General features: G+C 44.4%; 1 protein-coding gene across 3 annotated transcripts; it reads right to left on the bottom strand.

The window, feature by feature from the left end:
- Positions 1 to 931: 931 nt before the first annotated feature.
- On the bottom strand, positions 932 to 25,650 carry MED26 (mediator complex subunit 26). 3 transcript variants are annotated; one of them, XM_059489721.1, is made up of 3 exons: positions 25,543 to 25,649; positions 4,950 to 5,024; positions 932 to 3,699 (listed from the first exon to the last, which is right to left on the bottom strand). In XM_059489721.1, the coding sequence occupies exons 1-3, from the start codon at positions 25,615 to 25,617 to the stop codon at positions 2,020 to 2,022; spliced, it is 1,830 nt and encodes a 609-aa protein (XP_059345704.1). In that variant the 5' UTR covers positions 25,618 to 25,649; the 3' UTR covers positions 932 to 2,019. The 3 variants fall into 3 exon arrangements, with proteins under 3 accessions (XP_059345704.1, XP_059345706.1, XP_059345705.1); XM_059489723.1 differs by lacking the exon at positions 25,543 to 25,649 and adding an exon at positions 18,901 to 18,946; XM_059489722.1 differs by lacking the exon at positions 4,950 to 5,024 and having other exon boundaries at positions 25,543 to 25,650.
- Positions 25,651 to 26,165: the final 515 nt, after the last annotated feature.

The following is a 26,165-nucleotide window of genomic DNA, read 5'->3' as shown; positions in this document are numbered from 1 at the left end:
CATAAACAAAACTTAAGCATTTCCAAAATGACCAGCAGCTTAGCCCTCTGCCATCCAATCTGAGCTGCAGGACAGGAGCTCTAAACCACACTGCTCAACCTCAGCAACTGCAGAAGGACAAAATGGAAGTAAACTGAAAATATACTTGGATGCATTTTTTGGTAACCACTTCTGGTTTCACTCTCAGAGCTCAGATTTCAGAAATGGAAGCACACAGACATTGTTAGTTCTGAGATACCCACACATTTCAGTAACAGTCAGATCATAAATGATGAACAAGAATGACTTAAAAATAAAACCAGACTTCATCAGTTGTATTCCAGGGAATGAACCAACACCATGCAGGCCTGGCCAGGAGCACCTTCCTTTGAAAAATCAGGGAAGAGCTTCACTCTACCCTCAAAGGCAGGACAGCTCCTGCCAGGGCTCACCTCCAGCACAGATGAGTTAACAGAGTTAACATCACTAAACCCAGGAATATTTTTGGTATAGTGTCCCCTCCCCAACCCCCTGAACAGAAGCCCAACAGTGGGGACTGCATCAAACAACACAGTCCCAAATATTAAAGCAATTACAGTTAATAGAAATAATCCTTCACTTTCCACACCCCAGGCTGCTTCAGAAAGCACTGTAACAAACAGGAATAAAACATTACAAAGATGAAATCTGATCTCTTTAGACTTTGAGGTACATTATCAGCAGTTGGGTTATCAGTCTCCAGAGTTAAAACAGATCCACCCTGTGTGACTGGACAGCACAGCGAGGTTCTTGGAAGACATTCCTGTTCTCCCTGGGGCAGTGTCCAAGGGATTCAGCTCCACCTCCCTGCTCTGAGGGGTCCCTGGTGCCAGGGCTCCCCTGGCTGGGCTGAACTGAGCAGACTCAAGGGGAAAAACAAGTGGAGTGTGTATATAAATAATTCACAAACTGGTTTGTGCAAATTTTTTTTATTTCCACATTTATATCACAACGTGTCCACTTAAAGGACCAAATAGCAAAGTTGCTCCCTTCTGCATCCCAGGAACACAGAAGTCTAGTTACTGTACATTCACTAAGGCTCTTTGTTTTTGCAAATTGCGTTTATGATGGATATCCATAAGGCAAACAATATCTAAAGGAATGGTAACAAGTATATTTCCAGCATACAAACAGGCTTCCTTTTTCCCTCTCACAGTACAGTTACAAACTTGTAGCACCCTCATTACATTTAGATTCTAGAAAAGGTGATTTTTTTTCTTTTTTTTTTTTTCTTTTTGTCTTTTTGTTTTTTTTGTCTTTTTCTTTTTTACCTATAAGTTTGCAGGAAGGGAAAAGGAGGAAAAATATTTGGCTGGTGGTGGTGGGATCAAAAAATATCGTTAAACATCTAGTTTTTGCAGCATTTCTCAGAGACTGGATTTAAACTGAAACCAGACTAAAATATGTGGATGCCTATGGAATGTTGAGCTGAAGCTGGTGGCCCAGCCTGCAGTGCAACACCTGCTGTTTAAAACCCAATCTCCGTACCACATGACTCTTAAATAACTCAATCATGTTTCAGAGATGTGATAGAAATAAAACTACAGTTTTTGCACATTGTCTCTCGAATATCTCACTGCCAAATAAAAACCCAAATCAAGTCAAATAAATAGATGCATATTTTGTTAAGGTAACTTCCACAATTTTTTTTTTTTCTCTGTACCTGCCTGTAATAAGATTCCGGCATTCAGAAAGTGCTGGAAATCCTCTTCACTTCTTGGGGACTAACACTTTTTATAGCTGGCTCGCTATAAGAGTTTTAAACTCAACTGATCAAACCTTCGTATGCCTTCCTTTTGCAATTGTTAGTAAACTGGTAGCAGCATTTCACAAAAAAGGAGAATTTAAAGGAACGAGCTGGAAAAGGCCCAGCTCCCTCCCCCCCTCTGCTCGTGGGGCCTGTTTGTCCAGGACAGGAGGCTCTCTCCAGCTGGAAGTGGCATCAGTGTCTGCCAGTTCTGCTAAGTGCAGGTGGGAAAAGCGTGCTTAGCAGAACTGCTCTCAGTCTAGGCAGACGTAAGGCAGGATGTTCAATCTCCCATCATCCCCGTGTGGATCTAAGGATATGCACTGTGTCCAATCATACCAGTTACCCTGTGTGTCATAACAACCGTTCACGCCCGGCCAGTTGTGGTCACGTATTCTGTCGAGGTCATCGCCCGTGACCTCTCTGGTGACCCCAGGCAAGTCTGTAGGTTTGCTGTTAGGAGCTAGAACGTGAGTCTTTCTAGCCTCTTTTCTAGTGCTTTCCTCCTGCTTTAAATACTCAGACATGAAGTAGTGAGCTCCTGGAGTCTGTACTCCTGATGAAGACAGCAAGCTACTCTGTCTGTTTAAATATGACTGAATGATTTCATTTCTGGACAACTCTTTCCAGTTCGTTTGTTCAAAGGGGCTTTGCAGGTTGGGTTTTTGCTCCTGCTTTTCCGTTTCTGTCCTGTGCTGTTCAGTTAGTGCAGGGATTTCTACCTGCAAAGGATCTTTCGGCGTTAAAGGTTTTATCTGTCCTGTCATGGGATCAAAAGTGAGTTTTCTCTCTTTTAACCTTACAGGTTTCACACCCCCTTCTATCACGTGCCCATCCAAGTTGACTGTATAGTCTCTGGGTCGGTACCTTTTCTTCTTTTTGCTATCAGACCCTGAAGCAGCATCATCACTGTCCATTCTGGAAGTGTCCTGTGGGAAGCCCATGTGCGATTCCCCGGGGTGGCCTTTGCAGCCGGGAGCCGTGTGCTGCTGAAGTGTCCCTGCTGTGTGCCTGTGCTGGCCCTCGGGGGCTCCCTGCTGCTCCTGCCAGTGCTGTGCCCCCTCGGGGGCCGCCTGAGCAGGGAACTCCAGTCTCTTGGCTGGCATGGGAGGTGTGGATGGTTGCATCAGGGATGGAGGCGGCGACGGCACCGGCGCGGCGTCCGCGAACTGAGACCTTTGAGATGGACTGGGCATCGAATCCTTTGGTGAGTACGTGGTGTGCTGCCGAGCAAATGCATCATGCCTAACGTTCCTGGGGCTAAAGGAGGAGCAGCGTGGGCTCTTGGGCTGGTGGGGGCCCGTGGCTTCTTCTGATTTATCATGCTGCTGAAGCACTGCAGTCTTTAGTAATGAGGAAGTGCTTGAAGGTTTTACAAGTCCTGGAGAACTGGTGTGAGGTTTTACAGCGTTTACTGGGATCTTATTGTGTTTATCGTTTTCACTGAGATCTGTCCTGCTGCTTTCAGGCCCTGCATGTAGGTTTATGTCTACAGGACTAGGAAAATTTTCAGGACTACCTCCAATCCCATTGGTTGGAGGGGGTGAAGAGTTTTGTAATACTTCATGACTAGCTTTGGAGACCTTTGGGGGAGGAGGGCCCTGATGCCCGTCCCTGTGATCACCTTTCCTTTTCCTATTTCCCAGTTTCTCTGTTTTTGGAGAATTGAGTTTCTGGATATCATTCCTGCTTTTCAGTTCGCTGATGGGCTTGGCGCCGGGCACAGCAGGGAGTTGGGAGTCTGGTTTGCAGTTGTGGGCACCTCCATTTGCTGATCCCGGCGGGTTGGGCAGCCCCCTTGGCACTGGCTCGTTCTGGGTTACGGGTTCTATCAACTTCTGCCAATTCCTCAGCAGTTTCTTGGCACGTTTGGCAAGTTCCTCATTGGATGTCTTCTTCCTCACCTCATTGATAAGCCTCCCGAGTCTGGTTTCCTACAAAGACAGACAAGGTGCTTTACAAACATCATTCCAAGCAAAATTCTTAAGGAATGGTTCTGCTTTGTAATGCTGAGAAACACCTGGTTAAAAACACTAAACATTTAAGGGTTGAATTAATCTTTTTGGAAAGGATTAGTCCAGTGCTCTGCCACATGAAACTGACTGTAGGTTTCAAGTCAGGCTGTCTTTATTCCCTGGTAAAAGCAGGAGAGCTGGGAAAAACGTTAGAAAGGAATTCTTTAATGAGAAACAACCTCTAAGAATAAGGGTGCAGGTTCAGATTCGAGGGGAAATGCAGCACCCAAAGGTGTGTGTTTATCACAAGGAAAGTAAGAGATCTGCAGAGAGAGCCAAGAGAAAAGAATTCCAGGATCTTTGCCTGTTACAGCAACTTGTTAACAATTAAAGTTTCCATTTGACAAACCTGACTACCAGGTGTGAGTTGTGTCCTACCTCGTTCCTCCACCTCTCTCCTCTCCCTTCACTCTCCAGCCTTGTGGAAATGTATGAAAAAATAAATTAAACAACATTCCCAGGGAGTCCCAAGGTGGTTTCGTGAGCGGAAGGAAATGTTTGATTGTTCCCAGAGCACATTTGAAAACAAAGAACTGTTCCACAAGTCAGATTTCTTAAGGAAAGTACTTCAAAGGAGAACACAGACCAGACTGTGAGAGAAATATGCAACCTGTTGTCATAGATATGTTGAAATACAGGTGGAGTTGTAATTAAGCAACAGTTAAAAGCAAGAACACCGCTAATTTCAATACAAAGAGTGAAAAAGAAATATCTAATTCAGCCACAAAAGTTCCTTGGGGTGTTTCTACAAGTGACCAGTGAGAGTTCAGCTCTCCCTACACCTGACCTCACCACAAATATCAGGCCTTGAAACCTGCTGAACTGCATTTAAGATTAATTTTCCTATTTCAGATTTTAGGTGCTTTGTCACCAAATGTCCACAAAGGTGACCAGAAGTGCAGGGTGATATTGCTGAGTGCAACAGAATTAATCAGTGGCAAGTGATGATTAATGTAGTGCCCTGCACAAACAGGAACTGTGCTGCCCAGAATACTGATCTGGGCCCAGAAAGGATCCTGTGTTCAGCTAGATGACAAAATAATATCTTAATTGTGAATCCTTTGCAATCCATCTATTGTGTTTCCAGAAAAAGCTCTGATGGGAATGAGAAAGGCAAGGAAAAGTCCTTTTATAAATATAAAAAAAATCATGTTTAGAGGGTGACATACCTCAAGTGCCTCTTTGGTAATGGGATATTTCTCCAGGCTGGAGATCACTTCCAGCACTGCCACCATGTTATGGATCTGCAACAAGGAAGACAAAGTCACTTCATGTTTCATGTACTGGTCTTAGTTAACAAATGTAATTTAAGACCTTCCACTTTATAATTGCTGGAAGCCTTAATCACAAACTGCTATCAGACTGTCTGGTTTAGGGAGCTGATTGTTCAAGGAATAGGGACAAGGACATTTTTACTGACCTAGTTGGAAACTGCAGGAGCTGTAACAACCACACTCTTATGTAAAACCCAAGGAAACAGTGGCAGTAAAACTGAGAAACAAAGTTCTGAGACCCCTGTGCAAAGCATCAATTAATAACTGAGCACACCTAAGGGGAGCAAGAGCAGGAGCAGCAGTGGGAAATGTGGAGTTGAATCCTTCAGACCTCACTGCAGACTGACCCAGGCCTCTGCTCTGCAGTTCCACTCCCAGAATCACTTTTCCTGATGGCAAATCCCACTTTTCCTGCTCTGCACACAGCAGTCCCAGCCTGCAGGTCCCTCCTTGGGCCAGGGCTGTGCCCAGCAGGTGTCCCCAGACCATCAGCCACCCCTGGCTGGGCTGGACATGGGCAGGAGGAATTGCACAATCCCCTGAGGAGGTGAGGATCAGCTTCTCTGATCACATGCTCAGCACACGTGTGATTTTCATGGTTTCCATCAGAAACCACACACTGCATGTTTTAGGGGTAAACATGGCACTGCTGGGTTGGATTCTTTAATCTTGGAGAGCTTTTCCAACCCACACCAGTTTATGATCCTATAGAGAGATCTTTGTTTCCATTACCTGATGTTAAGAGAGCTGAAAGCTGGAATTTCTAATTCGCCTTTGGAGACAGATTTAAAAGATAAGCAAAGGAAAACTTGAATCACAGTCTCATTTATTGCTTAATTGCATTTATGACTCAACTGGATGTGAAGTGCATGGGAGAAAAATCTCTCAGCAAGAACCTCTGCAGGGATCCTACATCATCCTGAAACCTCATCAGAAGCATCATCACCATCATCATCATCACCAGGCAGCTCTGCCCTCCCAGCACAACTCTTCCTCTTAAAACACTGATTTGTGTAAGAATTGGTTTTTCCAAGTCAGTTCTACCCCTCCATTAAGATCCCACAGGAACACCAGGAGCTGAAATCTCCTCCCTTCAGAAAACCTTGGGCTCACACCATGTTTTATCCATCCCTTTAGGACTGTTAAATGCTATTTAGGAGTTTTGTGTTATTTAGCAGATACCTGGTTAGTGATCAAACACTTGTCCTGATTTTTAGATTCACTTTTATCAAATTTATATTTAAAGTCCATGCAGGCTTTGAATGGTTCCAACTCCTATAGGGTGTAAAACCAACTCCAGGCCAAAGATGAATTAATTTGTCCTGGTTCTTTCTTTATTCTGCAGATATTTAAAGCCCTGCCATGAGGTCAGGCCTGGTAAAACTCCGCTTAACTTTTAGAGCACTTATTCTGATATATTTTAGTTCTTATTTCACTTCAGTGCTCTGACTTTCTTCCATGTTTTGACCCTTGCCCTGCCCTCAGAGCCCAGGAAGGACAATTTAGCACCACAGTTTAAGCAATATACAACATCAGGGTTGTTTTTTTTCAGTTTTTAGAACCAGAGCCCTCAGAACAGTTAAAGCTCAATTCTGGGAGTTTCCAGACAAATATTTTTAAACTTGCAAAACACGATACTCCCCTTCCCACCACATATTTTAGACCATGAATTACCAGAGTGAAAAAGGCTCTGTTGCACACACCATTAACTGCTACATTATTTTTGCAGTTACTGGTAATCCCCAAATATTCATTATCTAAATGATGGCAAAAAAAAGGGTTATTGGCCTATCAGAAGGTGAGGATGGGGAAAGTGACACCAAATATTCATTTTCTAAATGAAGAACTGATGGCAAAAAAAAAAGGGTCATTGGCCTATCAGAAGGTGAGGATGAGGAAAATGATACCAAATATTCATTATCTATATAAAAATCTGATAGCAAAAAAAGGGTCACTGGCCTATCAGAAGGTGAAGATGAGGAAAGTGATACCAAATATTCATTATCTAAATGATGGCAAAAAAAAGGGTTATTGGCCTATCAGAAGGTGAAGATGAGGAAAGTGATCCAAATATTCATTGTCTAAATAAAAAACTGATAGCAATAAGAAAGGGTTATTGGCCTATGAGAAGGTGAAGATGTGGAAAATGATACCAAATATTCATTATCTACATGAAAACCTGATGGCAAAAAAGGGTTATTGGCCTAAAAGAAGGTGAGGATGAGGAAAGTGATACCAAATATTCATTATCTAAATAAAAAACTGATGGTAAAAAAAAAGGGGTTAATTGGCCTATCAGAAAGTGAAGATGGGGAAAGTGATACCAAATATTCATTTTATACATGAATTGATGGCAAAAAAAGAGTCACTGGCCTATCAGAAGGTGAGGATGGGGAAAGTGATACCAAATATTCATTATCTAAATAAAAAACTGATGGTAAAAAAAGGGGTTAATTGGCCTATCAGAAGGTGAAGATGGGGAAAGTGATACCAAATATTCATTTTATACATGAATTGATGGCAAAAAAAGAGTCACTGGCCTATCAGAAGGTGAAGATGAGGAAAGTGATACCAAATATTCATTATCTACATGAAAATCTGATGGTAAAAAAAAGGGTGACTGGCCTATCAGAAGGTGAGGATGGGGAAAGTGATACCAAATATTCATTATCTAAATAAAAAACTGATGGTAAAAAAAGGGGTTAATTGGCCTATCAGAAGGTGAAGATGGGGAAAGTGATACCAAATATTCATTTTATACATGAATTGATGGCAAAAAAAGAGTCACTGGCCTATCAGAAGGTGAAGATGAGGAAAGTGATACCAAATATTCATTATCTACATGAAAATCTGATGGTAAAAAAAAGGGTGACTGGCCTAACAGAAGGTGAGGATGGGGAAAGTGATACCAAATATTCATTATCTAAATAAAAAACTGATGGTAAAAAAAGGGGTTAATTGGCCTATCAGAAGGTGAAGATGGGGAAAGTGATACCAAATATTCATTTTATACATGAATTGATGGCAAAAAAAGAGTCACTGGCCTATCAGAAGGTGAAGATGAGGAAAGTGATACCAAATATTCATTATCTAAATAAAAAACTGATGGTAAAAAAGAGTCACTGGGCTGTCAGAAGGTGAAGATGAGGAAAATGATCCATCCATGTGCACACACAGCTCAGGAAGGTGAAAGTGCTCAGGGAATCCCCAGTGCCAGCCCACAGCAGAGGATGCCCCTGGCCCAGCCCAGCTGCACTGCCAGCCTGGGATCCCCTCCCTGCTCTGGGCACACGTGGTGCCAATTCCGGGCACTGAAAGTGGCCTTGCACCCTCAGCTCCTGCTGGAACACGAACCACCCCTTGTGGATTCCTCACACATTTGTAACCAATTGGGAACGCGCTGTCACGGAGCAACTGCTGAGCAGAGCACGAACATCTCACACCCAGACAACTGCCAGCAGCTCCTCTCCTTTTCTCTCTTTTTTTTTGATCTCTAGGGAAGCTTAATTCTTTGAAAATAAATATATAAAATGTTCAAGCACGTTTAACAACTCGTCCTCCCTTCCCCTTGTGTGGTTTTTTCAGAATGTTTCATCCAAAGTGCCATAAAGAGGAGCTTATAGTAAAAATCATATTGGATTATTTTAAAATAACACAGATTATGAAATTTCTTGTAGTGCAGTTAAATACAGTGACAGAAACAAGAGGACCTCCTAAAACACCTCAAATATCACCTGCTCACAGCAGCGCACCCATCCTGCACACCAATTCACCTTAAACCAACTGTAACAATAAAATTCATGCATTGTCACATAACCAAAGTGACAATAATGTTACCAAACCTGCTTTGAGCAGCACCAGAAATGATCATTTATTAACACAAAGGGCTACTGAAGATGCTTATTGGGAACAGAACAGACAGGTAAAGTGCCAGGGAGCAGAGCAGGACAGGGAATTCAGCAGCCCCAGGTCAGCAAGTCAGGAATTTGCATTTTAGTTTCTATTTCTGCTCACACTGCAACCCCTTAGTACCCCCCAAAACAAGTTCCAGGACGCCCATTTAAGATCTTGCAGCAAACAGCTCAAAGTAATTGATAAGGAATTGATAAGGTGTTCCAAATTCTCCCATGCTGAGAGCACTGAGGGCACACACACTAACTCACTCCAAAGTTTACTGAGAACATCTGCTTTGAGTCATCCACGATAATCCTTTCCAGCCAACCCTAATGACAGGCACAGAAAACAAATCTTATTTATTCCATGCAAGGCTCCTTAAGTGATCCAGCCATTCAGCCATACTATTGCTGAGATCTTTTCCAAGTTAAGCACTGAATGCTTTTACTCCAGCCTCAGACAAAAGCAGCAGTTTCTGAACTCTCAGGAAAAGATCAAGCAGCTTAATTTTCTTTTTTTAACTGCCATCTTAATCTTATTTCAGCATTTATAAAGCAGGAGTAAGTCAGTGACTAATTTCAGGGTGTTACAGAGCAGTTCTGAGGGACTTTGGGGAAGGTTGAGCTGTTTCCTCCCAGTTCCATTTCCACAGGAAATCTGAAAGCAGCAGCAAGTTCAGCATCCAAACAAGCTCTGCCACCACTTCCAGGTGCTGGGATGTGTTTTTTGTGGGATGTTTGATTCCCTTCCTTTGCTGATACACCAGCCCAGACCCCAAAAACAACATGAGCACCCCCAGAACACCTTCCTGTCCTGCCTGCATACACAGCACAGCCTGCACTCTCTCATGCAGCCTGAAAAACAAATCTTACAGAAACTTTCTATTGCAGACACTCAGATAAAACAATAATTTTCCTTTTTTTAATATTTCACAGGGATGTTTCCAAAGATCTTTGCAAGCCTGACTAGACTGTGATAAATGACAAACCAGCTTTGAGTTACCAGGAGCAGAAGGAGCAGCTCTTTATGTGCACATGAAAAACAATCACAATTCCAAAAAAACCTTGCTCATGCCGATCCCTGCCTTTCAGGTAGAAAGGCTCTTTTCAACCACAAAATTCAAAAGGCATCATTTAATACAGTAACATCATCCTTCTGAGTCACATTAGAGCCTTCACAAGTTTCTAAAGGATATTTAAACTTGGCCTGGAGTTGCCCATCACTGACAATCCTCTAAAACCAAAGTGTGGCACCATCAATCCTCCTGAAATCACAGCTCACAACAATCCCAGCCTGACTCCACCATGGGCATGGTGAGCAGAGCACACAGCTATCACAACACACTGCTTTGCAGAGAATGGATTTCCCATCATACTCAACTACTTCATCAAAATATCCATAAATATTCCAAATTTTGATGGTTTCAGAGAAAGTTCTGCAACACCGTCCCACCTGTAGCACCAAAGCAATGTGACAGAAGCAAGCAGAGAAGTGGAGACACTGTGGGAGACTGAACAGATCTTTTTTCTTCCTATAAACACAAATCCAGGTGTCCATTGCCAAGCTGAAGTTTCTGGTGACAGCAGGGTCCAGACAGAAGTTCACAGGAGCATTTTTTGTCTTCTCCCTGCTCCAGGGCAGTGAATCTACTCAGGGAGGGCAGGAAAATGTTCAAGAACATCTCAGATTGAAGGGGAATATTGCTGAGGTGGCCAGGGATCTTTTTCTTCCTACAAACACAAATTCAGGTGTCCATTGCCAAGCTGGACGTTTCTGGTGACAGCAGGGTCCAGACAGAAGTTCACAGGAACATTTTTGGTCTTCTCCCTGCTCCAGGGCCATGAATCTCCTCAAGGAATGCAGGAAAACATGCAAGAAAATCCCAGGTTGAAGGGGAATATTGCTGAGGTGGCCAGGGATCTTTTACTCCTACAAACACAAATCCAGGTGTCCATTGCCAAGCTGGAGTTTCTGGTGACAGCAGCGTCCAGACAGAAGTTCACAGGAACATTTTTTGTCTTTTCCCTGCTCCAGGGCAGTGAATCTACTCAGGGAGGGCAGGAAAATGTTCAAGAACATCCCAGATTGAAGGGGAATATTGCTGAGGTGGCCAGGGATCTTTTTCTTCCTACAAACACAAATCCAGGTGTCCATTGCCAAGCTGGAGTTTCTGGTGACAGCAGGGTCCAGACAGAAGTTCACAGGAGCATTTTTTGTCTTCTCCCTGCTCCAGGGCAGTGAATCTCCTCAGGGAGGGCAGGAAAATGTTCAAGAACATCCCAGGTTGCAGGTGAATATTGCTGGGGAGGCAGAGCTGATTGTCAGAGGTGCAGTGCCTGCTCCAGGGGTGATGGCATCACTGCTGTCCCTTTCTTGGAGCTCTCAGTGTCACCTGCAGCAGCTCCTAACCCACATCAGGGTCCCCCTCACCTTGCCCTGACACTGCTTTTGTACAAAACCCACTTCACAATAATCTAAAATATGGAATATGAAGTGAGAAGAGAGAAGTTGCTATTCACAGCAGGCTTTATTTAAATGTGACAACAGCAATACAGCAGTGCAGAGTTTATTTAGCATTTTGTGTAGGAACTATGAGACACCAGACACTGATAATACCCACAGCAACAGAAAATTGTCATGTCATTTGTTCAAAGGGACAGACCAAACACACCAAGTTGGAATTCAGGTTACAACCTGCTGGTATTTAGTTCAGTTCCCTTGCAGCTGATCTATTAACAGTTCCCCCCAGCCCCAGTGTGACATGATGTTGTCTAAAGATAGGGAACACCAGATACTATTCACAGACACAACATACCAAAAAGATGACCATGCACTACTTTGCTCACATTATTGAAAACGTCTGAAAGTCAATTTGCCAAGCAAAGATCCAATATTAACCAGTACACAAAAATATTCTTAAATCTGGAAGGCAGTTTTCTAATGGTATCTGGTAAAACACTAAATACTACTTTACTCACATTGAAAATGTCTGAAAATCAGTTTGCCAAGCAAAGATTCAATACTAACCAGTACACAAAAAATATTCTTAAATCTGGAAGGCAGTTTTCTAATGGTATCTAGAAAAACACTAAATACTACTTTGTTCACATTGAAAATGTCTGAAAGTCAGTTTGCCAAGCAAAGATCCAATATTAACAAGTACACAAAAATATTCTTAAAGGTGGAAGGCAGTTTTCTAATGGTATCTAGAAAAACACTAAATACTACTTTGTTCACATTGTTGAAAATGTCTGAAAGTCAGTTTGCCAAGCAAAGATTCAATATTAACCAGTACACAAAAATATTCTTAAATCTGGAAGGCAGTTTTCTAATGGTATCTGGTAAAACACTAAATACTACTTTAGTCACATTGAAAATGTCTGAAAATCAGTTTGCCAAGCAAAGATTCAATATTAAGCAGTACACAAAAATATTCTTAAATCTGGAAGGCAGTTTTCTAATGGTATTTGGTAAAACACTAAATACTACTTTACTCACATTGAAAATGTCTGAAAGTCAGTTTGCCAAGCAAAGATTCAATATTAAGCAGTACACAAAAATATTCTTAAATCTGGAAGGCAGTTTTCTAATGGTATTTGGTAAAACACTAAATACTACTTTACTCACATTGAAAATGTCTGAAAGTCAGTTTGCCAAGCAAAGATCCAATATTAACCAGTACACAAAAATATTCTTAAAGGTGGAGGCCAGTTTTCTAATGGTATTTGGTAAAACACTAAATACTACTTTACTCACATTGAAAATGTCTGAAAATCAGTTTGCCAAGCAAAGATCCAATATTAACCAGTACACAAAAATATTCTTAAATCTGGAAGGCAGTTTTCTAATGGTATCTGGTAAAACACTAAATAATACTTTGTTCACATTGAAAATGTCTGAAAGTCAGTTTGCCAAGCAAAGATTCAATACTAACCAGCACACAAAAATATTCTTAAAGGTGGAGGCCAGTTTTCTAATGGTATTTGGTAAAACATATCTTTAAACATGAAGGAATCAATTATTTGTGTTGAAAATAATTCAATAATTCATTCACTTGGAGAATCTTCTATGACAGAGAAATTCATGCTTTGAAAACTGCTCAGAAATTTGTGCTGCAAAACAAGGGGTAGATAAAATGCTCCTTGAGCACCAAGAGGAGTCCAAAGAGTGAGCAGGCACAGGAAACATCATCTGTACCTCCAGATCAAAAACTCCCAGGTCTACTTTAAAGAATCAAACCAATCTACATATATTTTATTCGTACTGAGACTTAATTTAATGGCAAATTAACATAATACAGATACTTTCCTGTATATGCTTTACAAAGGCAGGATCAGCAAATGAGAGGAAAGTCAGAAATACAATTCTGCAGTGTGAAGGAACCAGTGGACCTGAAATATTTCCCTGAGCAGTGCCCATGCACATCCCTGAGCAGCCAAGAGAGCACAAAGCCCACTTTGCCCTGGCACTCACCAAGGGCCTCCAGACACCAAGCCCAGCAGCTGGGAGTGCCAGGAACAGCTCTGCAGGGAGAAATTCTCTCTCCCCATCCCCAGGGAGGCACCCAAAGCTCAGCAGGAACAAACTCCAGACAGGGGAACCACCCAACAAAAGGAGAATCCGCTGGAGTAGTAAAAAGTAAAATACAAACTATGAACACCAGGCACACCCCCAGCTCCCTGTGCCACAGGAAAATGTCTTGAAGGCAAACAGAAAACAGCAACAGTGAAACACTTTTCTCCATTCACGTTTATTAGCCAGGAACTGAAAGACATTTTTGTTACTACAGAAAGAAAAACCTGTTGGTTTCAACAGTTACTAAACATTTTGTATAACACCATAGGAAACGTGCCTGCAGTGCCAGCCCTGAGCTGCAGATTTACAAAGATTCACTGCAATGTGACCCCCCAAATTCTTTTTCCACACTCCACAATAAACCCACTCCACCAAACTGAAGCTGGACAAATAAAAATTCATTAGCCTGATTTTAGCCAAAGAGGCTCCATGAAATATCATTTAATTGGTAAAAATTCCTGCTGAAGGAACAGAACAAAAATCATGGAGCAAAACCCCAGGCAGCCACTGCCACTCCTGGTGGCATCCACCACACCAAACTGCAAGCAAGATAATTTAGTGTTGTTTTCCAAGTTGTAATGAATGGCAGAGGAATCTAATTCAGCTGGAATTACATTTTTATATCAAACTGCAACAGTGCAAGAACATACACCAAGTGCAGGTCAGAGGACAGCAGGATAACCATGCTTTGAAAACAGGGTTAATAACATAAAGCTGAAGTTTTCATTTCATACCACATTGAAAAAAAATAGGAAAGAGACACATGAAGCTTGAAATAAACCTTCCTCTGCGTTATTAGTCATAATAAAGAAATGTTAATCAACTGTTTTTATGCTCACTGGCCTAATTTGCAACAAGACAAATACTGATTGCACACAGAAATAACCAGTGAGCTTCCAGTGCACTCAAATAATCTCTCCAGTGTCCTGAGCCACGATGGAGCTTTAAGAACAGATTAGACAAGTCCAGAAGCTGCTCCAGAAAGGTGATGGACCACACAAAGTCCCTTCCAGCCATGCCAGGGGACACTGAAGGAGCACAATCACATCACACCATTTCAATCTACTCCACACTAAACTCAGAGCAGAAATTCAGAATTGTCCTCTCAAAAAGATCCATACAGGTAACCCTAAGAAACAGCTTGTTTTGTAAAAGACCTAAAAATTCATCACTTCCAACCTCACTGCCCAGCACTGTGCTCCATGTGATCCCAAAAATGCCCAAAGTTTGTCCCCACTCAGGTTCTGTCACCATTTCAGCCACCTCAGACTCACCCTCAAACGCCTCAACCCCACATCCAGCTCTGCTACACCTTCCTTGTCTACAGGAAAATCATTTCTCCTCCTCTTCCTCCTGTACAGAAACTTCAACCAGACAAATCTTGGGAGTTACTATTTATTATGAGCCACGAACTGAAGTCCAAAATTATTGCTTCAAAATTTAGAGAGCCATAAAATGAGGTTGCTGTGTAAGCAAAGTCACAGGGACGACTGGTGCTACTTCAATGCAGTTGGGTGATTATTCAGGCAGAATAATACAGAACATGGAGAAAATCCAGCCTTAAATTGTGCCCTTCTGATTCATCTTGGGGCTTTCTGTTTAAGGAACTCACTGCTGGTACCTCCCCTTATTTTACCCATCCCTTTGAAGTATCTACCCAGATACTTAAATATTCATTAAATAAATATTTATTAAATATCTATTAAAGTATATTTATTAAAATATAATTTATTTTACATATTAACTATTATTTAATAATTTTATTTATATGTATTAAATATTATTAACTCCTTTATTGATATTTATTAAATATTATTTTACTCATCCCTTAAAGTACCTACTCATATACTTAAATATTTAATAATAAATATTTAATATTTATTAAATTGTATTTATTAAAATATAATTTATTTTATTTATTAAATATTATTTGTTCATTAATTAATATTTATTAAGTAATATTTTACCCACCCCTTTTATTGATATTTATTATATATTATTTTGCCCATCCCTTAAAGTATCTACCCAGATACTTAACTATTTATTAAAGAGTTATTAAATATTCATTAAATTATAATTCAATAAATATAATTAATAAATATTCAATATTTATTAAAGTATAATTTATTTATATTAATTTAATATTATTTAATAATTGTATTGATATTTATTACTCATCCATTTATTGATATTTATTAAATATTGTTATTAACCCCTTTATTGATACTTATTAAATATTATTTTACCCATCCCTTAAAGCTGCTAACAGAGAGCAGTTTATAGCTGAGTGCAATTCAGAAAGGCCCTACTAATGTCCCCACAACACAGAATTTTCACTCTTTTTAAAAAGTAAAACCATTTATCACCATCCCAGTGTACTTTAAATGCTGCAGGCCAACTTTCCTCAAATTTCTAGGCAAGTTTCTCAGCTGGTTCCTTAAATGATAGAGAAGGCTGAGGTGAACACAATGTAGAATTCTTTGTGGAATATAACAATTTATCACACTGAAATGCAAGATGCTCATGTGACTGCTCATGAGAGTTTAGGCCTGGTGAGCTTGTTCACAAAACCTGAGAAAAAATAGTGTTACAAACTGAGAAAGTTTGTGGAGAAGTCACTGTATCCTTCCAACAACTGTTACCAATAGTGAATTCTTGTCAGCATAAACAAATTTTATGGACATGGAACAAAAAAACTGAAATCAATTTACACATCTCCTAGAATTACTGCTCTCCAAACTCTGGATTAAACACTGCTGCCAGTCAGATATTTCCAAATATCTCTGTTCCCTGAGGGCTGTGTCACCTCAGGACAATGTCACCTGTCAGGAAAGCAAAGCCCCCCAGGAATCTCTGCAGGATTTTTGGCCATTCCAGCCACTGGCACAATCCTCAGCAGCTCCTTGGAAACAAAATGCCTTTTCTACCTTGGCCAGGGAATAAAGGAAGGTGGGCATGGAGCATTCTCAGCTCAGGGTTTGTAAAAGCAGCTCCACTCGAGCCAACTGCCCTGTGTGGTCATGGCAGGAGCAAGGAACCCAGGATTCAGCAGCATTTTTCAATATTTAAACACAGAACGTGGAATTGTGGAATCCCAGACTGGTTTGGGTTGGAAAGGACATTAAAACCCATCTCATTCCATCCCCCTGCCATGGGCAGGAGCATCTTCCACTGTCCCAGGCTGGTCCAACCTGGCCTTGAGTACTTCCAGGGATGGGGAAGCTCCAACCTGGCCTGCTTATTTCTAACCTAGTGGCAAAAACCTCTCAATTTCCAGTCCAGAAAGCCTCAGCGAGGTTGAAGCCCCTTGGCAGCCTGTCTTGAAAAGTCCAGCAAAGAGAATAAGAAAGTCAGAACCCCAAAGCCCAAATTTTGACAAACTCCTCCCCAAAGACAAGGGACACTGAGTTTTCCAGGATGCAGCCAGGCTCCTGAGCAGTGTAAGCACAGGGGTTCAAACCAAATCCATCCAAATCCATGAGCTGCAGGGACCCAATTTCACAAAGAAATCTGAAACATCACCTCTTGCATCTTCTCCTCCACCTCACTGTGTTCAACTATTCAAGAATCAATTGTGGTTTGTCCAAGGATTAAATACAATATTGGGTTATTATTTTTTCCTGGAACTTTCAGGATGCCAAATTATACAGAGAAAAGTCCAGCAAAGAGAATACAGAAGTCAAAACCCCAAAGCCCCAATTTTGACAGACAAACTCCTCCTCAAAGGGACACTGAGTTTTTCAAGACACAGCCAGGCTCCTGAGCAGTGTAAGCACAGGGGTTCAATCCAAATAAATCCAAATCCATGAGCTGCAGGCACCCAGTTTCACAAAGAAATCTTCAAGAATCAACTGTGGTTTCTCCAAGGATTAAATACTGGGATTTATATAATATTTCTCCATGGATTAAATATTGGAATATTATTTTTTTCCTGGAACTTTCAGGATGCCAAATTATATAGAGAAAAGTCCAGCAAAGAGAATATAGAAGTCAAAACCCCAAAGCCCCAATTTTGACAGACAAACTCCTCCTTAAAGGGACACTGAGCTTTTCAAGACACAGCCAGGCTCCTGAGCAGTGTCAGCACAGGGGTTCAATCCAAATAAATCCAAATCAATGAGCTGCAGGCACCCAATTTCACAAAGAAATCTGAAACATCACCCCTTGCATCTTCTCCACCTCATCGTGCTCAACTCTATTCAAGAATCAACTATGGTTTCTCCAAGGATTAAATACTGGAATTTATATAATATTTCTCCATGGATTAAATATTGGAATATTATTTTTTCCTGGAACTTTCAGGATGCCAAATTATACAGAGAAAAGTCCAGCAAAGAGAATACAGAAGTCAAAACCCCAAAGCTCCTATTTTGACAGACAAACTCCTCCTCACAAGACAAGGGACACTGAGTTTTCCAGGATGTAGCCAGGCTCCTGGCACCCAATTTCACAAAGAAATTTGAAACATCACCTCTTGCATCTTCTCCTCCACCTCACTGAGTTCAACTCTATTCAAGAATCAGCTGTGCTTTCTCCAAGCATTAAATACTGAAATAATACTTTTTCCTGGAATTTTCAGGATGACAAGTTCCACAGAGACATTCCCTGTCCTTGCCTGCTGCAGTTAATTTACAGAGCTCGAGGAGTGTTTTGTACTGACCTGCTCAGAAAGTGATGCCTTGAGTTACAGACATTTGTAGATGTGCTGCAAATTTGTTCACCAAAGACAATTTATGACTGTGCATCACCACCTGGAAAAAACCCCATGTTCCTCTACCTTCCACAGCTTTACACTCTTTAAAAAAACACAAATCAAAGCCTCCAGATCTGTACTATAACTGTGATACTCTGCAAGCTGATCCTGCATGGAAACTATGTGAGAAAGCAGCTCACAGAAGCACTGGCTGTCACTCTGAGACAAGACTTCCACCTCTGCAGTCGTCTCCACAGCTCCAAGTTTGAAAACACGCCCAGCTGAGCGTGTCCCTGAATCCCTTGGATGCAGGATCCCTCCTCCCCAGCTGCTGGCTTAGAAACTGTTCACTAAAACACAGCTAATTGTGCTTTACTTCCAGTGACTCCTCAGCAGAAATTGCTGCCACTGACTGTTTGGACATGCTGAAAATTGTATATTTTGATATTAACAATCACACTCGGGCATGCATGGCTGCCCTGTGAAAGCCGTGCCCCTGAAAACACCAATTCTCTGCAGAGTTTGAGCAGATTGCACCTCAAATTAAAGCAATTTGCTGGCACTTAAATATTATTCCAAACACCAAAAGCATGAATTTACCCTCAGAAAGAGTAATTTAGCTGTTAGAACACTGAATAAACAAACCTACATTTACATTAAATTGAATATGAGGTACTTACTTACCTTTACCTTAAATTATTTCTTTAAAAACCAAGTGTAAAAGTGGGGCCACATCCTACCACATTACACAGACCTAAGGAGTATATTTGGTGTTATCAGCACATAACTGGTGAGAAGAGATAGCAGCAAAATATTATCAGCCAAAACAGACATGTTTTTATGTAAAAAAAAACTACACTGAAGTAGTAATTTAATAGTAAGTTAATTTTAACTCCAAGCCTAATGTATTGGAGTAACTATGCCTTAAAAGCAGTGAATCGTGACTAACATCAAACTTCTGCAGCAGGCAGAATCAATTCCTCCTTCCCGTTTCCTGAAATTTTTGTGGTTCCTGAAAAAAAAAAGAAACCCTAATTGTCACCTGCAGCAGCTTCTTGAAGAAACTGGGAAAGGATCTCAGAGGGAGAGAAAGCTTCAGCTGCAGTGGAGCTGCTTTCATCAGGAGCCAGAGGTGCCAGGATGACAGTGCTGATGCGTCATGTGGCCACAGCAAAACCCCAAAAAGAGGCAACCATGCACAGCTTACCACCCCTAAACTGGGCTCACCTCAACTTATCAGACAAAACCCCCCAAAAGGACAAATTGGAATTCCCAGCCCAGCCCCAGAGTTCTGAGACAGCCTGAGCTGAAAGTTTTCCTGTTTCCCAAGGCACAGGTTGGGTCCCTCTGCACATGGGAGCTTTGGAGAGTTTTCCTCTGGTCCCTGCTGGTGCCAGGCTCCAGTGCCCTGGCAGGAGGAGCTGATCCAGGATCCCATACCCATCCCATGCCCATCCCATCCAGGATGGCTGCTCAGCTCAGCTCCCTGCTCCCTTGCCATCAAGGTGTGCCAAGGTGCACTCACACAGGGTCCAGAACATCCCAAATCACAGCAGCACCAAGCACAGGTCCTCTGCTCTCTGGGAAATTTGTTCCAGCACATCTCTCCTGCAAGGACCCTGTTCCAAGCTGTGGCTCCTGGTGACTGCCAGAGGTTATTCCCTGTATTTATATTCCCTACAAAAAGTTGGTGCTTCCATTCAGGAGCTGTTTCATGGCTACACCAATAAAAATGTGTTCATGAGTTCTTTCCCTGCAGCCTCTGAGCGTTCAGGGTTTGTTTCCCACCAAGGGCCCACATACAGCACGTGCAGATGGGTGCTTGCTGCAAAGTTTTATAATTTGGATTTTAAAAGCTTTTTGATGATGCAGTCTGACAATGTGAGGGGGCTCAAGCTGCTCTAGGACAGCCTGAGCTGCCACCACCTCTGTCACCTCTCCTTGCCACACAATTCCCCCTCTCTGAGCCCAGGAGGAGCTGGGCCATGGGAAGGGGTCCCTGAGGAGCCCCTGTTCAGGCAGGGCTTGGCCAGGTGAGTTCCTTGGCTGGGTCAGCACAAAGGAGGGGACAGGAACAGCTGGAGGTGGGGACGTGATCCCAGCAGCTCTCCCAGCTCCACTGGCAGCTTCAGGGATTCAAGCCAAATCAATCCAATTTTTGAGCATTTGGAGCATTGTCCACACAGCCTTTAGTGGAAGGTGGTGGTTTACTCTTGAGTTGCAGAGTTCACTCATGACTTACACTCAGGAGCATCCTCCTGGCTGGCTGTGAAGATGTTTCCCAGTTATTCCAGGACACATTCAGAGCCCCTGTATTGCTGCATGCCCACAAACACAGGATAATTCCGGACATCTGTGAGCCACACACAAGTGACAGCAACAAAAAAAGGCTCTGCAAGTGAAACTTGACCATAAGGCAGCCACTGTCACCTCAAAAAACCCAGACAGGCGTGGTTGACTTTTCCAGGTGACAACACCTCCCTCCTGCCAGCTCCCAAGGCAGCAGGGAAGCACCCAGGAAGCAGCAGCATTCCACTCCTCATGGGATCACACTCTGGGCTGGGCTGGAAGGGACCTTAAAGCCCATCCCATCCCATTCCATTCCCCTCCCACACCTTCCCCTGTCCCAGGTTGCCCCAAGCCCTGTCCAACCTGACCTTGGGCATTTCCAGGGATCCAGAGCCTCCCCACCCTCACAGGATGCTCTTTTCTGCTTCCAAACTCACTTAAACACTTTTGGACCCAATCCTGCTGCCAAAACTATTTGTGATGCACCAGAAGTTTTATCAAATAATTGAGTTACATCAAAAACTACCTAGGAAAAGATCTATATATTGCCTTTTTTCTTCTTTAAATCCTGATCAATTCCTCGGTTCAGTTCACCGCACCATCCTGTGCACATAAAATGGGTGTGTGTAGCAGGAATAAGAAGTGGGTGTTATTTAAATTGTCACTGCTGCCGAAACAAACACTCAAATTAGAGCTTCAGAGCAAATGACTACTGCCATCATCACTGCAACGTGGGGAGTTTCAAGGAATTAACAACTGAAAAGCAGTCTGGCATTCCCCGTGCTTTGACCTCTCTGATATCTCTGTTCACTCAGATTTTGTCTCAGCAGCCTCAAAGTTCAGAATGGTCTCACTGCTACAAGGGGCACTGTGTAAATTAAAGTTTTTACATCTCCAACTCCTCTCAAGAAGTGACAGCCTGCACTGCCACTAAACCAAATAAGCTGTTTCAGAAAGAAGTGGACAAGCAATATTCAAACCAACTGCATCACCACCCCCACACAGTGAATTCAAGTGAATCCAAGTGTTTATAATAAAGAGCATTAAGAAATACAGATCTCAGTTAAAGTTATTATTAAAAACCTGAATGCAATGGGACTCTCACCATCAGGCCCAAATCTTTATCTGAAACTAAAGCTTGACATGATAACACTTTAGACCTTGCACATTAAGAAATGCTCCCCAAGCCCCTGCATTTTGTCACACACCTGGAACAACGTGCTGCCCTCCTGCACAAAATGTGAGGCTGCTCCAAACGAGATGAGCTGCGAGTGAGGAAAGGGACAAAGAGGGCAAGAGGTACAACAGGTTCTCTGCACCTCCCTCAAAACTGCTAAGCTCATTAGGGCTCACAGAAAAGGATAAAGCTCAAGCAAGAGCCATTCCTAGTCTACTTTCGCCCACACAGAACACTTCTGCACCCAAAGAAATCGCTGGGACCCTCAGAAGTGAAGAAGCTGCTTCCCCTGATTTCTACATATATTTATTATTTTATTACATTTATTTTATTACACCTTCTTAAGACACTACTGGAAAGCACCTGTACCGCTGGTGAGGGGGAGTTTTGCCCCCACAACCAACAGAGAAAACAGCCTTTAAAGCATCTTTAACCATGCAATCTGTGCCAGCTGGGAGATCAGCCCATGCCAATGCACCACCCAACATATTCCAACACAAGGGCTAATTAATTATTAATAATTGAGGCCATGGACCACTGCTGAAGGTCCTGAGGTACTGCATGAAGCACAGGCTGAGTTAGAGCCAAGCCCAAGCTCACAGGGAGCACACAATGCAGGCTCTCACTCAAACCAAAGCTGGGTTTGTGTCACAGAGGGGTACTAATGGCAAATAATGAAGTTATTATCTAATATTTAAAAACAGGAACAGATTGCTACATATTCAGCATGAGGAACCATTTAATTGCAAGCACAATTCTAGCAGCTGGCTGGAAACGACAGGCTTGTGCACAGAGCAAAAAAAAAAAAAAAAAAAAAAAAAAAATCAACATTTCTCATTACTCCTGACTTTTATCAGGGAATAAACTCCCCCAGCAGCACAGAGCACGAGTTACCAAGGCAAAGGGGTTCTGAAGGGGTGGTTTCTCAGCCTTGTTCCCACCAGAATCAAGGAACATCTCCCCTGTGAGACCTCACAGAACAGAACTCCTGCTCTCCTCCACCTCCTGCTATGTTCTCCCAGAATCCTTGGAAGGAAAGGGATGCTGGTACTCAGTGCTTAGGTCATGGAGCAGAAGTGGTTTGCCCATATGTTTCCTCGAGGAGAAAAGGCTGAATAAATGAAGACACAATACCAGACATCCCGGGTGGCTTCTAGGATGATGTAAGTTCTTTTAAAAATAGCTTATTTCTTATAGGTCTCCTTTGAAATAGTTCAGAATTTACACAGGTAACCTCTAAGTGTGAGAAACTAAGTTATAAATACATTCTGCAGCAATTACTAGAGGAGGTTCAAGTGCTAAACATGTGTAAATTCAATATTGCTCCCGAGTCAGCAGGGCTGTATGGAGCAGCTGGAGATGAACAATCAGCACAGGAGATGATTTCCTGAGGCCAGCAGGTTCTGCAAGCTTGGGGAAACCATCCTTTTGACCAGTTCAACCCAACAGAGGTAGAGAAACTTATGTCCTATTTTTTTTTTCACCTGTGAGTCGACCAAGATCCAACTAACCACTCAGAATAAAAATCCACAACGGCAGCTTGTGTTAGGGGATGTGTTAGGGAATTTAAGTGAAGCTTAAATTTACAGACTCTACAGTAAAGCACCATGAAGAACCAACAATCTTCTCCCTCCTCAGCCCCATAGAACTGGACTGGTTTTGCCCACCTGAGCTTTCACCTTCTCCAGAAACACACACACCGAAAAACTTGAATTAAATCTAGGCCTCAAAGCTTGACCTTCTTGGTAAATGAGGAAGTCAGTGGCAACAATGTCTGCTGTAGGTTTGAACACAAGTAATGCTGTCAGGAGAGGATTCTGAGAGCCAGCAGAAAGCAGCTGGAGCTTTCCATGAGTCCCTGCAGGCACAGCAGCTCATGGCTGCACTGACTCTCCCAGCAGGAAAACAGCACAGCAGCTCCTTATACTCTCATGATGGTGCCCAACTGTGATTAAACTCAAAATCTGCTTTTTAAGCGTGTTCAAAATGTAAGTTTTTCTTCCCTCTGTGCCAGTGACGTGCCAGGTAGTGAACAGTCAACACCACCACATATTCCATGTGCTTTGGAGCCAAGAGTCTGAGCTCTCAGCCTGCACAATGAACCTCAGCTACACCACCTCTGCTCTCCTCCAAGAAAAGGTTAAACTGGAAGACAGACCCTGCCTACAGGCACTTTGCAACAATGGGCTGATTTTTCTGCCACCGATTATTGCCCTGGATAAGTATCAAGTATGTAGAATTATAATTTAACATACATCACTCCTAAACTTAAGGGGCTACTGACCTGTTGGGAGCAGGGAGCTGCCTGGTTATTTTGCGTCCTCACACAACACAACAGCGTCCTGAAACATCAGCGTGTGGAGAAAGGGAAGAGTATCCATCACAAAATTGACTTCCTGGCTGCTTAGCTCTGCACAGCCACAGTGTCTGACAAAGTAACACCAGAATTAGGGTAACCACTGCAGCTGACAGTTCTCAAGTCAAAAGACACCACAGATCTGCTAGAATTTTATTAAAGTAGGTTGGCACTCAGTCTCACGTATAGAGTGAAAAATCTGCAGCCACAGAAAGAGAGCTCAGAGCAAACAGGATTCATGAAGTGCACTAACTGACATTTCAGCAAGATCCACGTTAAAGTACTGCAAACTCAGACAACGCTGACATTTAACAGCTCACAATTACCACCAGGATTTGTTACTGTTACTCCAATGTGTAACACTGCAGCTCCGCTCAGATGCCCAGCCCAGGGAGTTCTACAGAACCTACGAGGCCAGAGTGATTTTTCTTCCCCATGACACAGACAGGCTGCTCCGGGAGGGGTTCCAAATGACAATAACTTTATTGGCTACTTTAGCACTTTGATGCAGGTCTATCACAAAAAAGCACTTGTTCAGACAGGAGCAGGTATGACTCTGATGGAACCAAAGCACCATTTCACCCTAAAATAACACGTACACATTCAGCCTGATGCACCAGAGGCTGCCTCCACAAGCTGCAGATGGCCAAGACAGACCCACCTCGGCATCCTGCGGCAGTGAATGTTGATCTAAGACTCAAAAACTGGACAGGTTGAGGGCCCTGCAGTCCTCTCACAGTAATAAACACCTAAGCGGAGAACTGCTCGGATGAGCCAAAAAACCCTTAAAAGGAGCAAATGATCCTTTGGATAACCGCCGCTTAAGGCCACTTACAGGTAAAATACACGCTGACTTCTGTGCTTACACCACATCCCAGAAGGAGCCCATAAGCTCATTACGGCGCTGCAAGAAGGGATAAAAGCGAAGACCGAGGCTGCTCGGTGCTGGAGCAGCTCCAGAGCCCCGCAGCCACCGCCGGAGCCCTCCCGGCGTCCCCGCAGCCCGGGGTGCCCCCGGTCGCGGCCGGAGCGGCCGCAGGGCCCGAGGAACAGGTGGGCGCCCCGGAAGGTCCCGGCGAGCGGCGGCGGGGCCGGCCCAGAGCCCCCTGCAGGCCGCGCCCGAGCCGCGGCCTGGCGTGGGGAGGCGGCCGGGCCGCCCGCCGCATGGCCGGGCAGCACCGGCCGGGCCCGGGGCGCCGAGCGGCGGCGGGGCGGGGGCGGCCGCGGCCCCGGGCGGGCGGGGAGCGGCCTCCGGAGCCCCCAGCGGGGCGGCCCTGAGCTCCCGGCCCGGGGGGCGCGGGCGGGAGGCGCCGCCGGCTGCGGGACCCCGGGCGGACGGCGCGCCGGGAGCTCCGCGCTACCGCCCGCAGAGGAGGCTCCGCGGCGGCCGGGGCGGCCCCGGCGGGAGCCCCGGAGGCCCCGGGAGGGGGAGAAAGGCGTCGCGGCGGGAGCGGCGGGCGGGGGTCGGCCCGGAGCGGCGGGGGCCCGCGGGGCCCGTACTCACGTTGCTCTGCGGGTCGATGGCCTGCAGCAGCCGGTCCCTGATCTGCTGCGGGGACGGGGCCGGAGCCGCTGTCATTGCCTGGGCGAAGCGGGGCGGCTGCGGCTGCGGCCGGGGCGGGCGGGCGGCGGGGCCGGGCCGGGCCGGGGCGGCGGCGGCGGCGGCTCCTCACTCGCCGGCGGCGGCGGCCTCGGGGAGCCGGAGGAGCATGTTCGCTCCCCGCGGGGCGGGGGCGGCGCGGGGGGCCGGGGGGAGCGGGCGAGCCCAGCGCTCCGCTCCGCTCCGCTCGGGCCGAACGCGGGGCGCGCTGGGGGCAGGGCCGGCGCCGCGCGCGGCTCCCTGGGACGCGCCCGACGCCGTGACGTGCGCGCGCCGCGCCCCGGCCCCCGCCCGCCTGCCCGCACCGCCGGGGGCGCGCACCGCGCGTGCGCGGGGGAGGGCGGGCGGCGGCGGGAACGCGCGTGCGCCGTCCGGGGAGAGGGGCGGGGTTGGGGCGCCGTGAGGGGGGAGAGGGGGACACGGGGAGAGGGGGACGCGGGGGTGATGCTGGGGGACATGGGGACAGCGAGCAGGGACCCCTGAAGAGGACATGGGGACAGCGAACAGGGACCTCTGAGGGGAGAGGG

The sequence above is a fragment of the Ammospiza nelsoni genome, chromosome 27, assembly GCF_027579445.1.
Source record: "Ammospiza nelsoni isolate bAmmNel1 chromosome 27, bAmmNel1.pri, whole genome shotgun sequence".
Classification (NCBI taxonomy): Eukaryota; Metazoa; Chordata; class Aves; order Passeriformes; family Passerellidae; genus Ammospiza; species Ammospiza nelsoni.
Note: the sequence above shows the minus strand (reverse complement) of the source record. Positions and strands in the feature narration are given on the sequence as shown.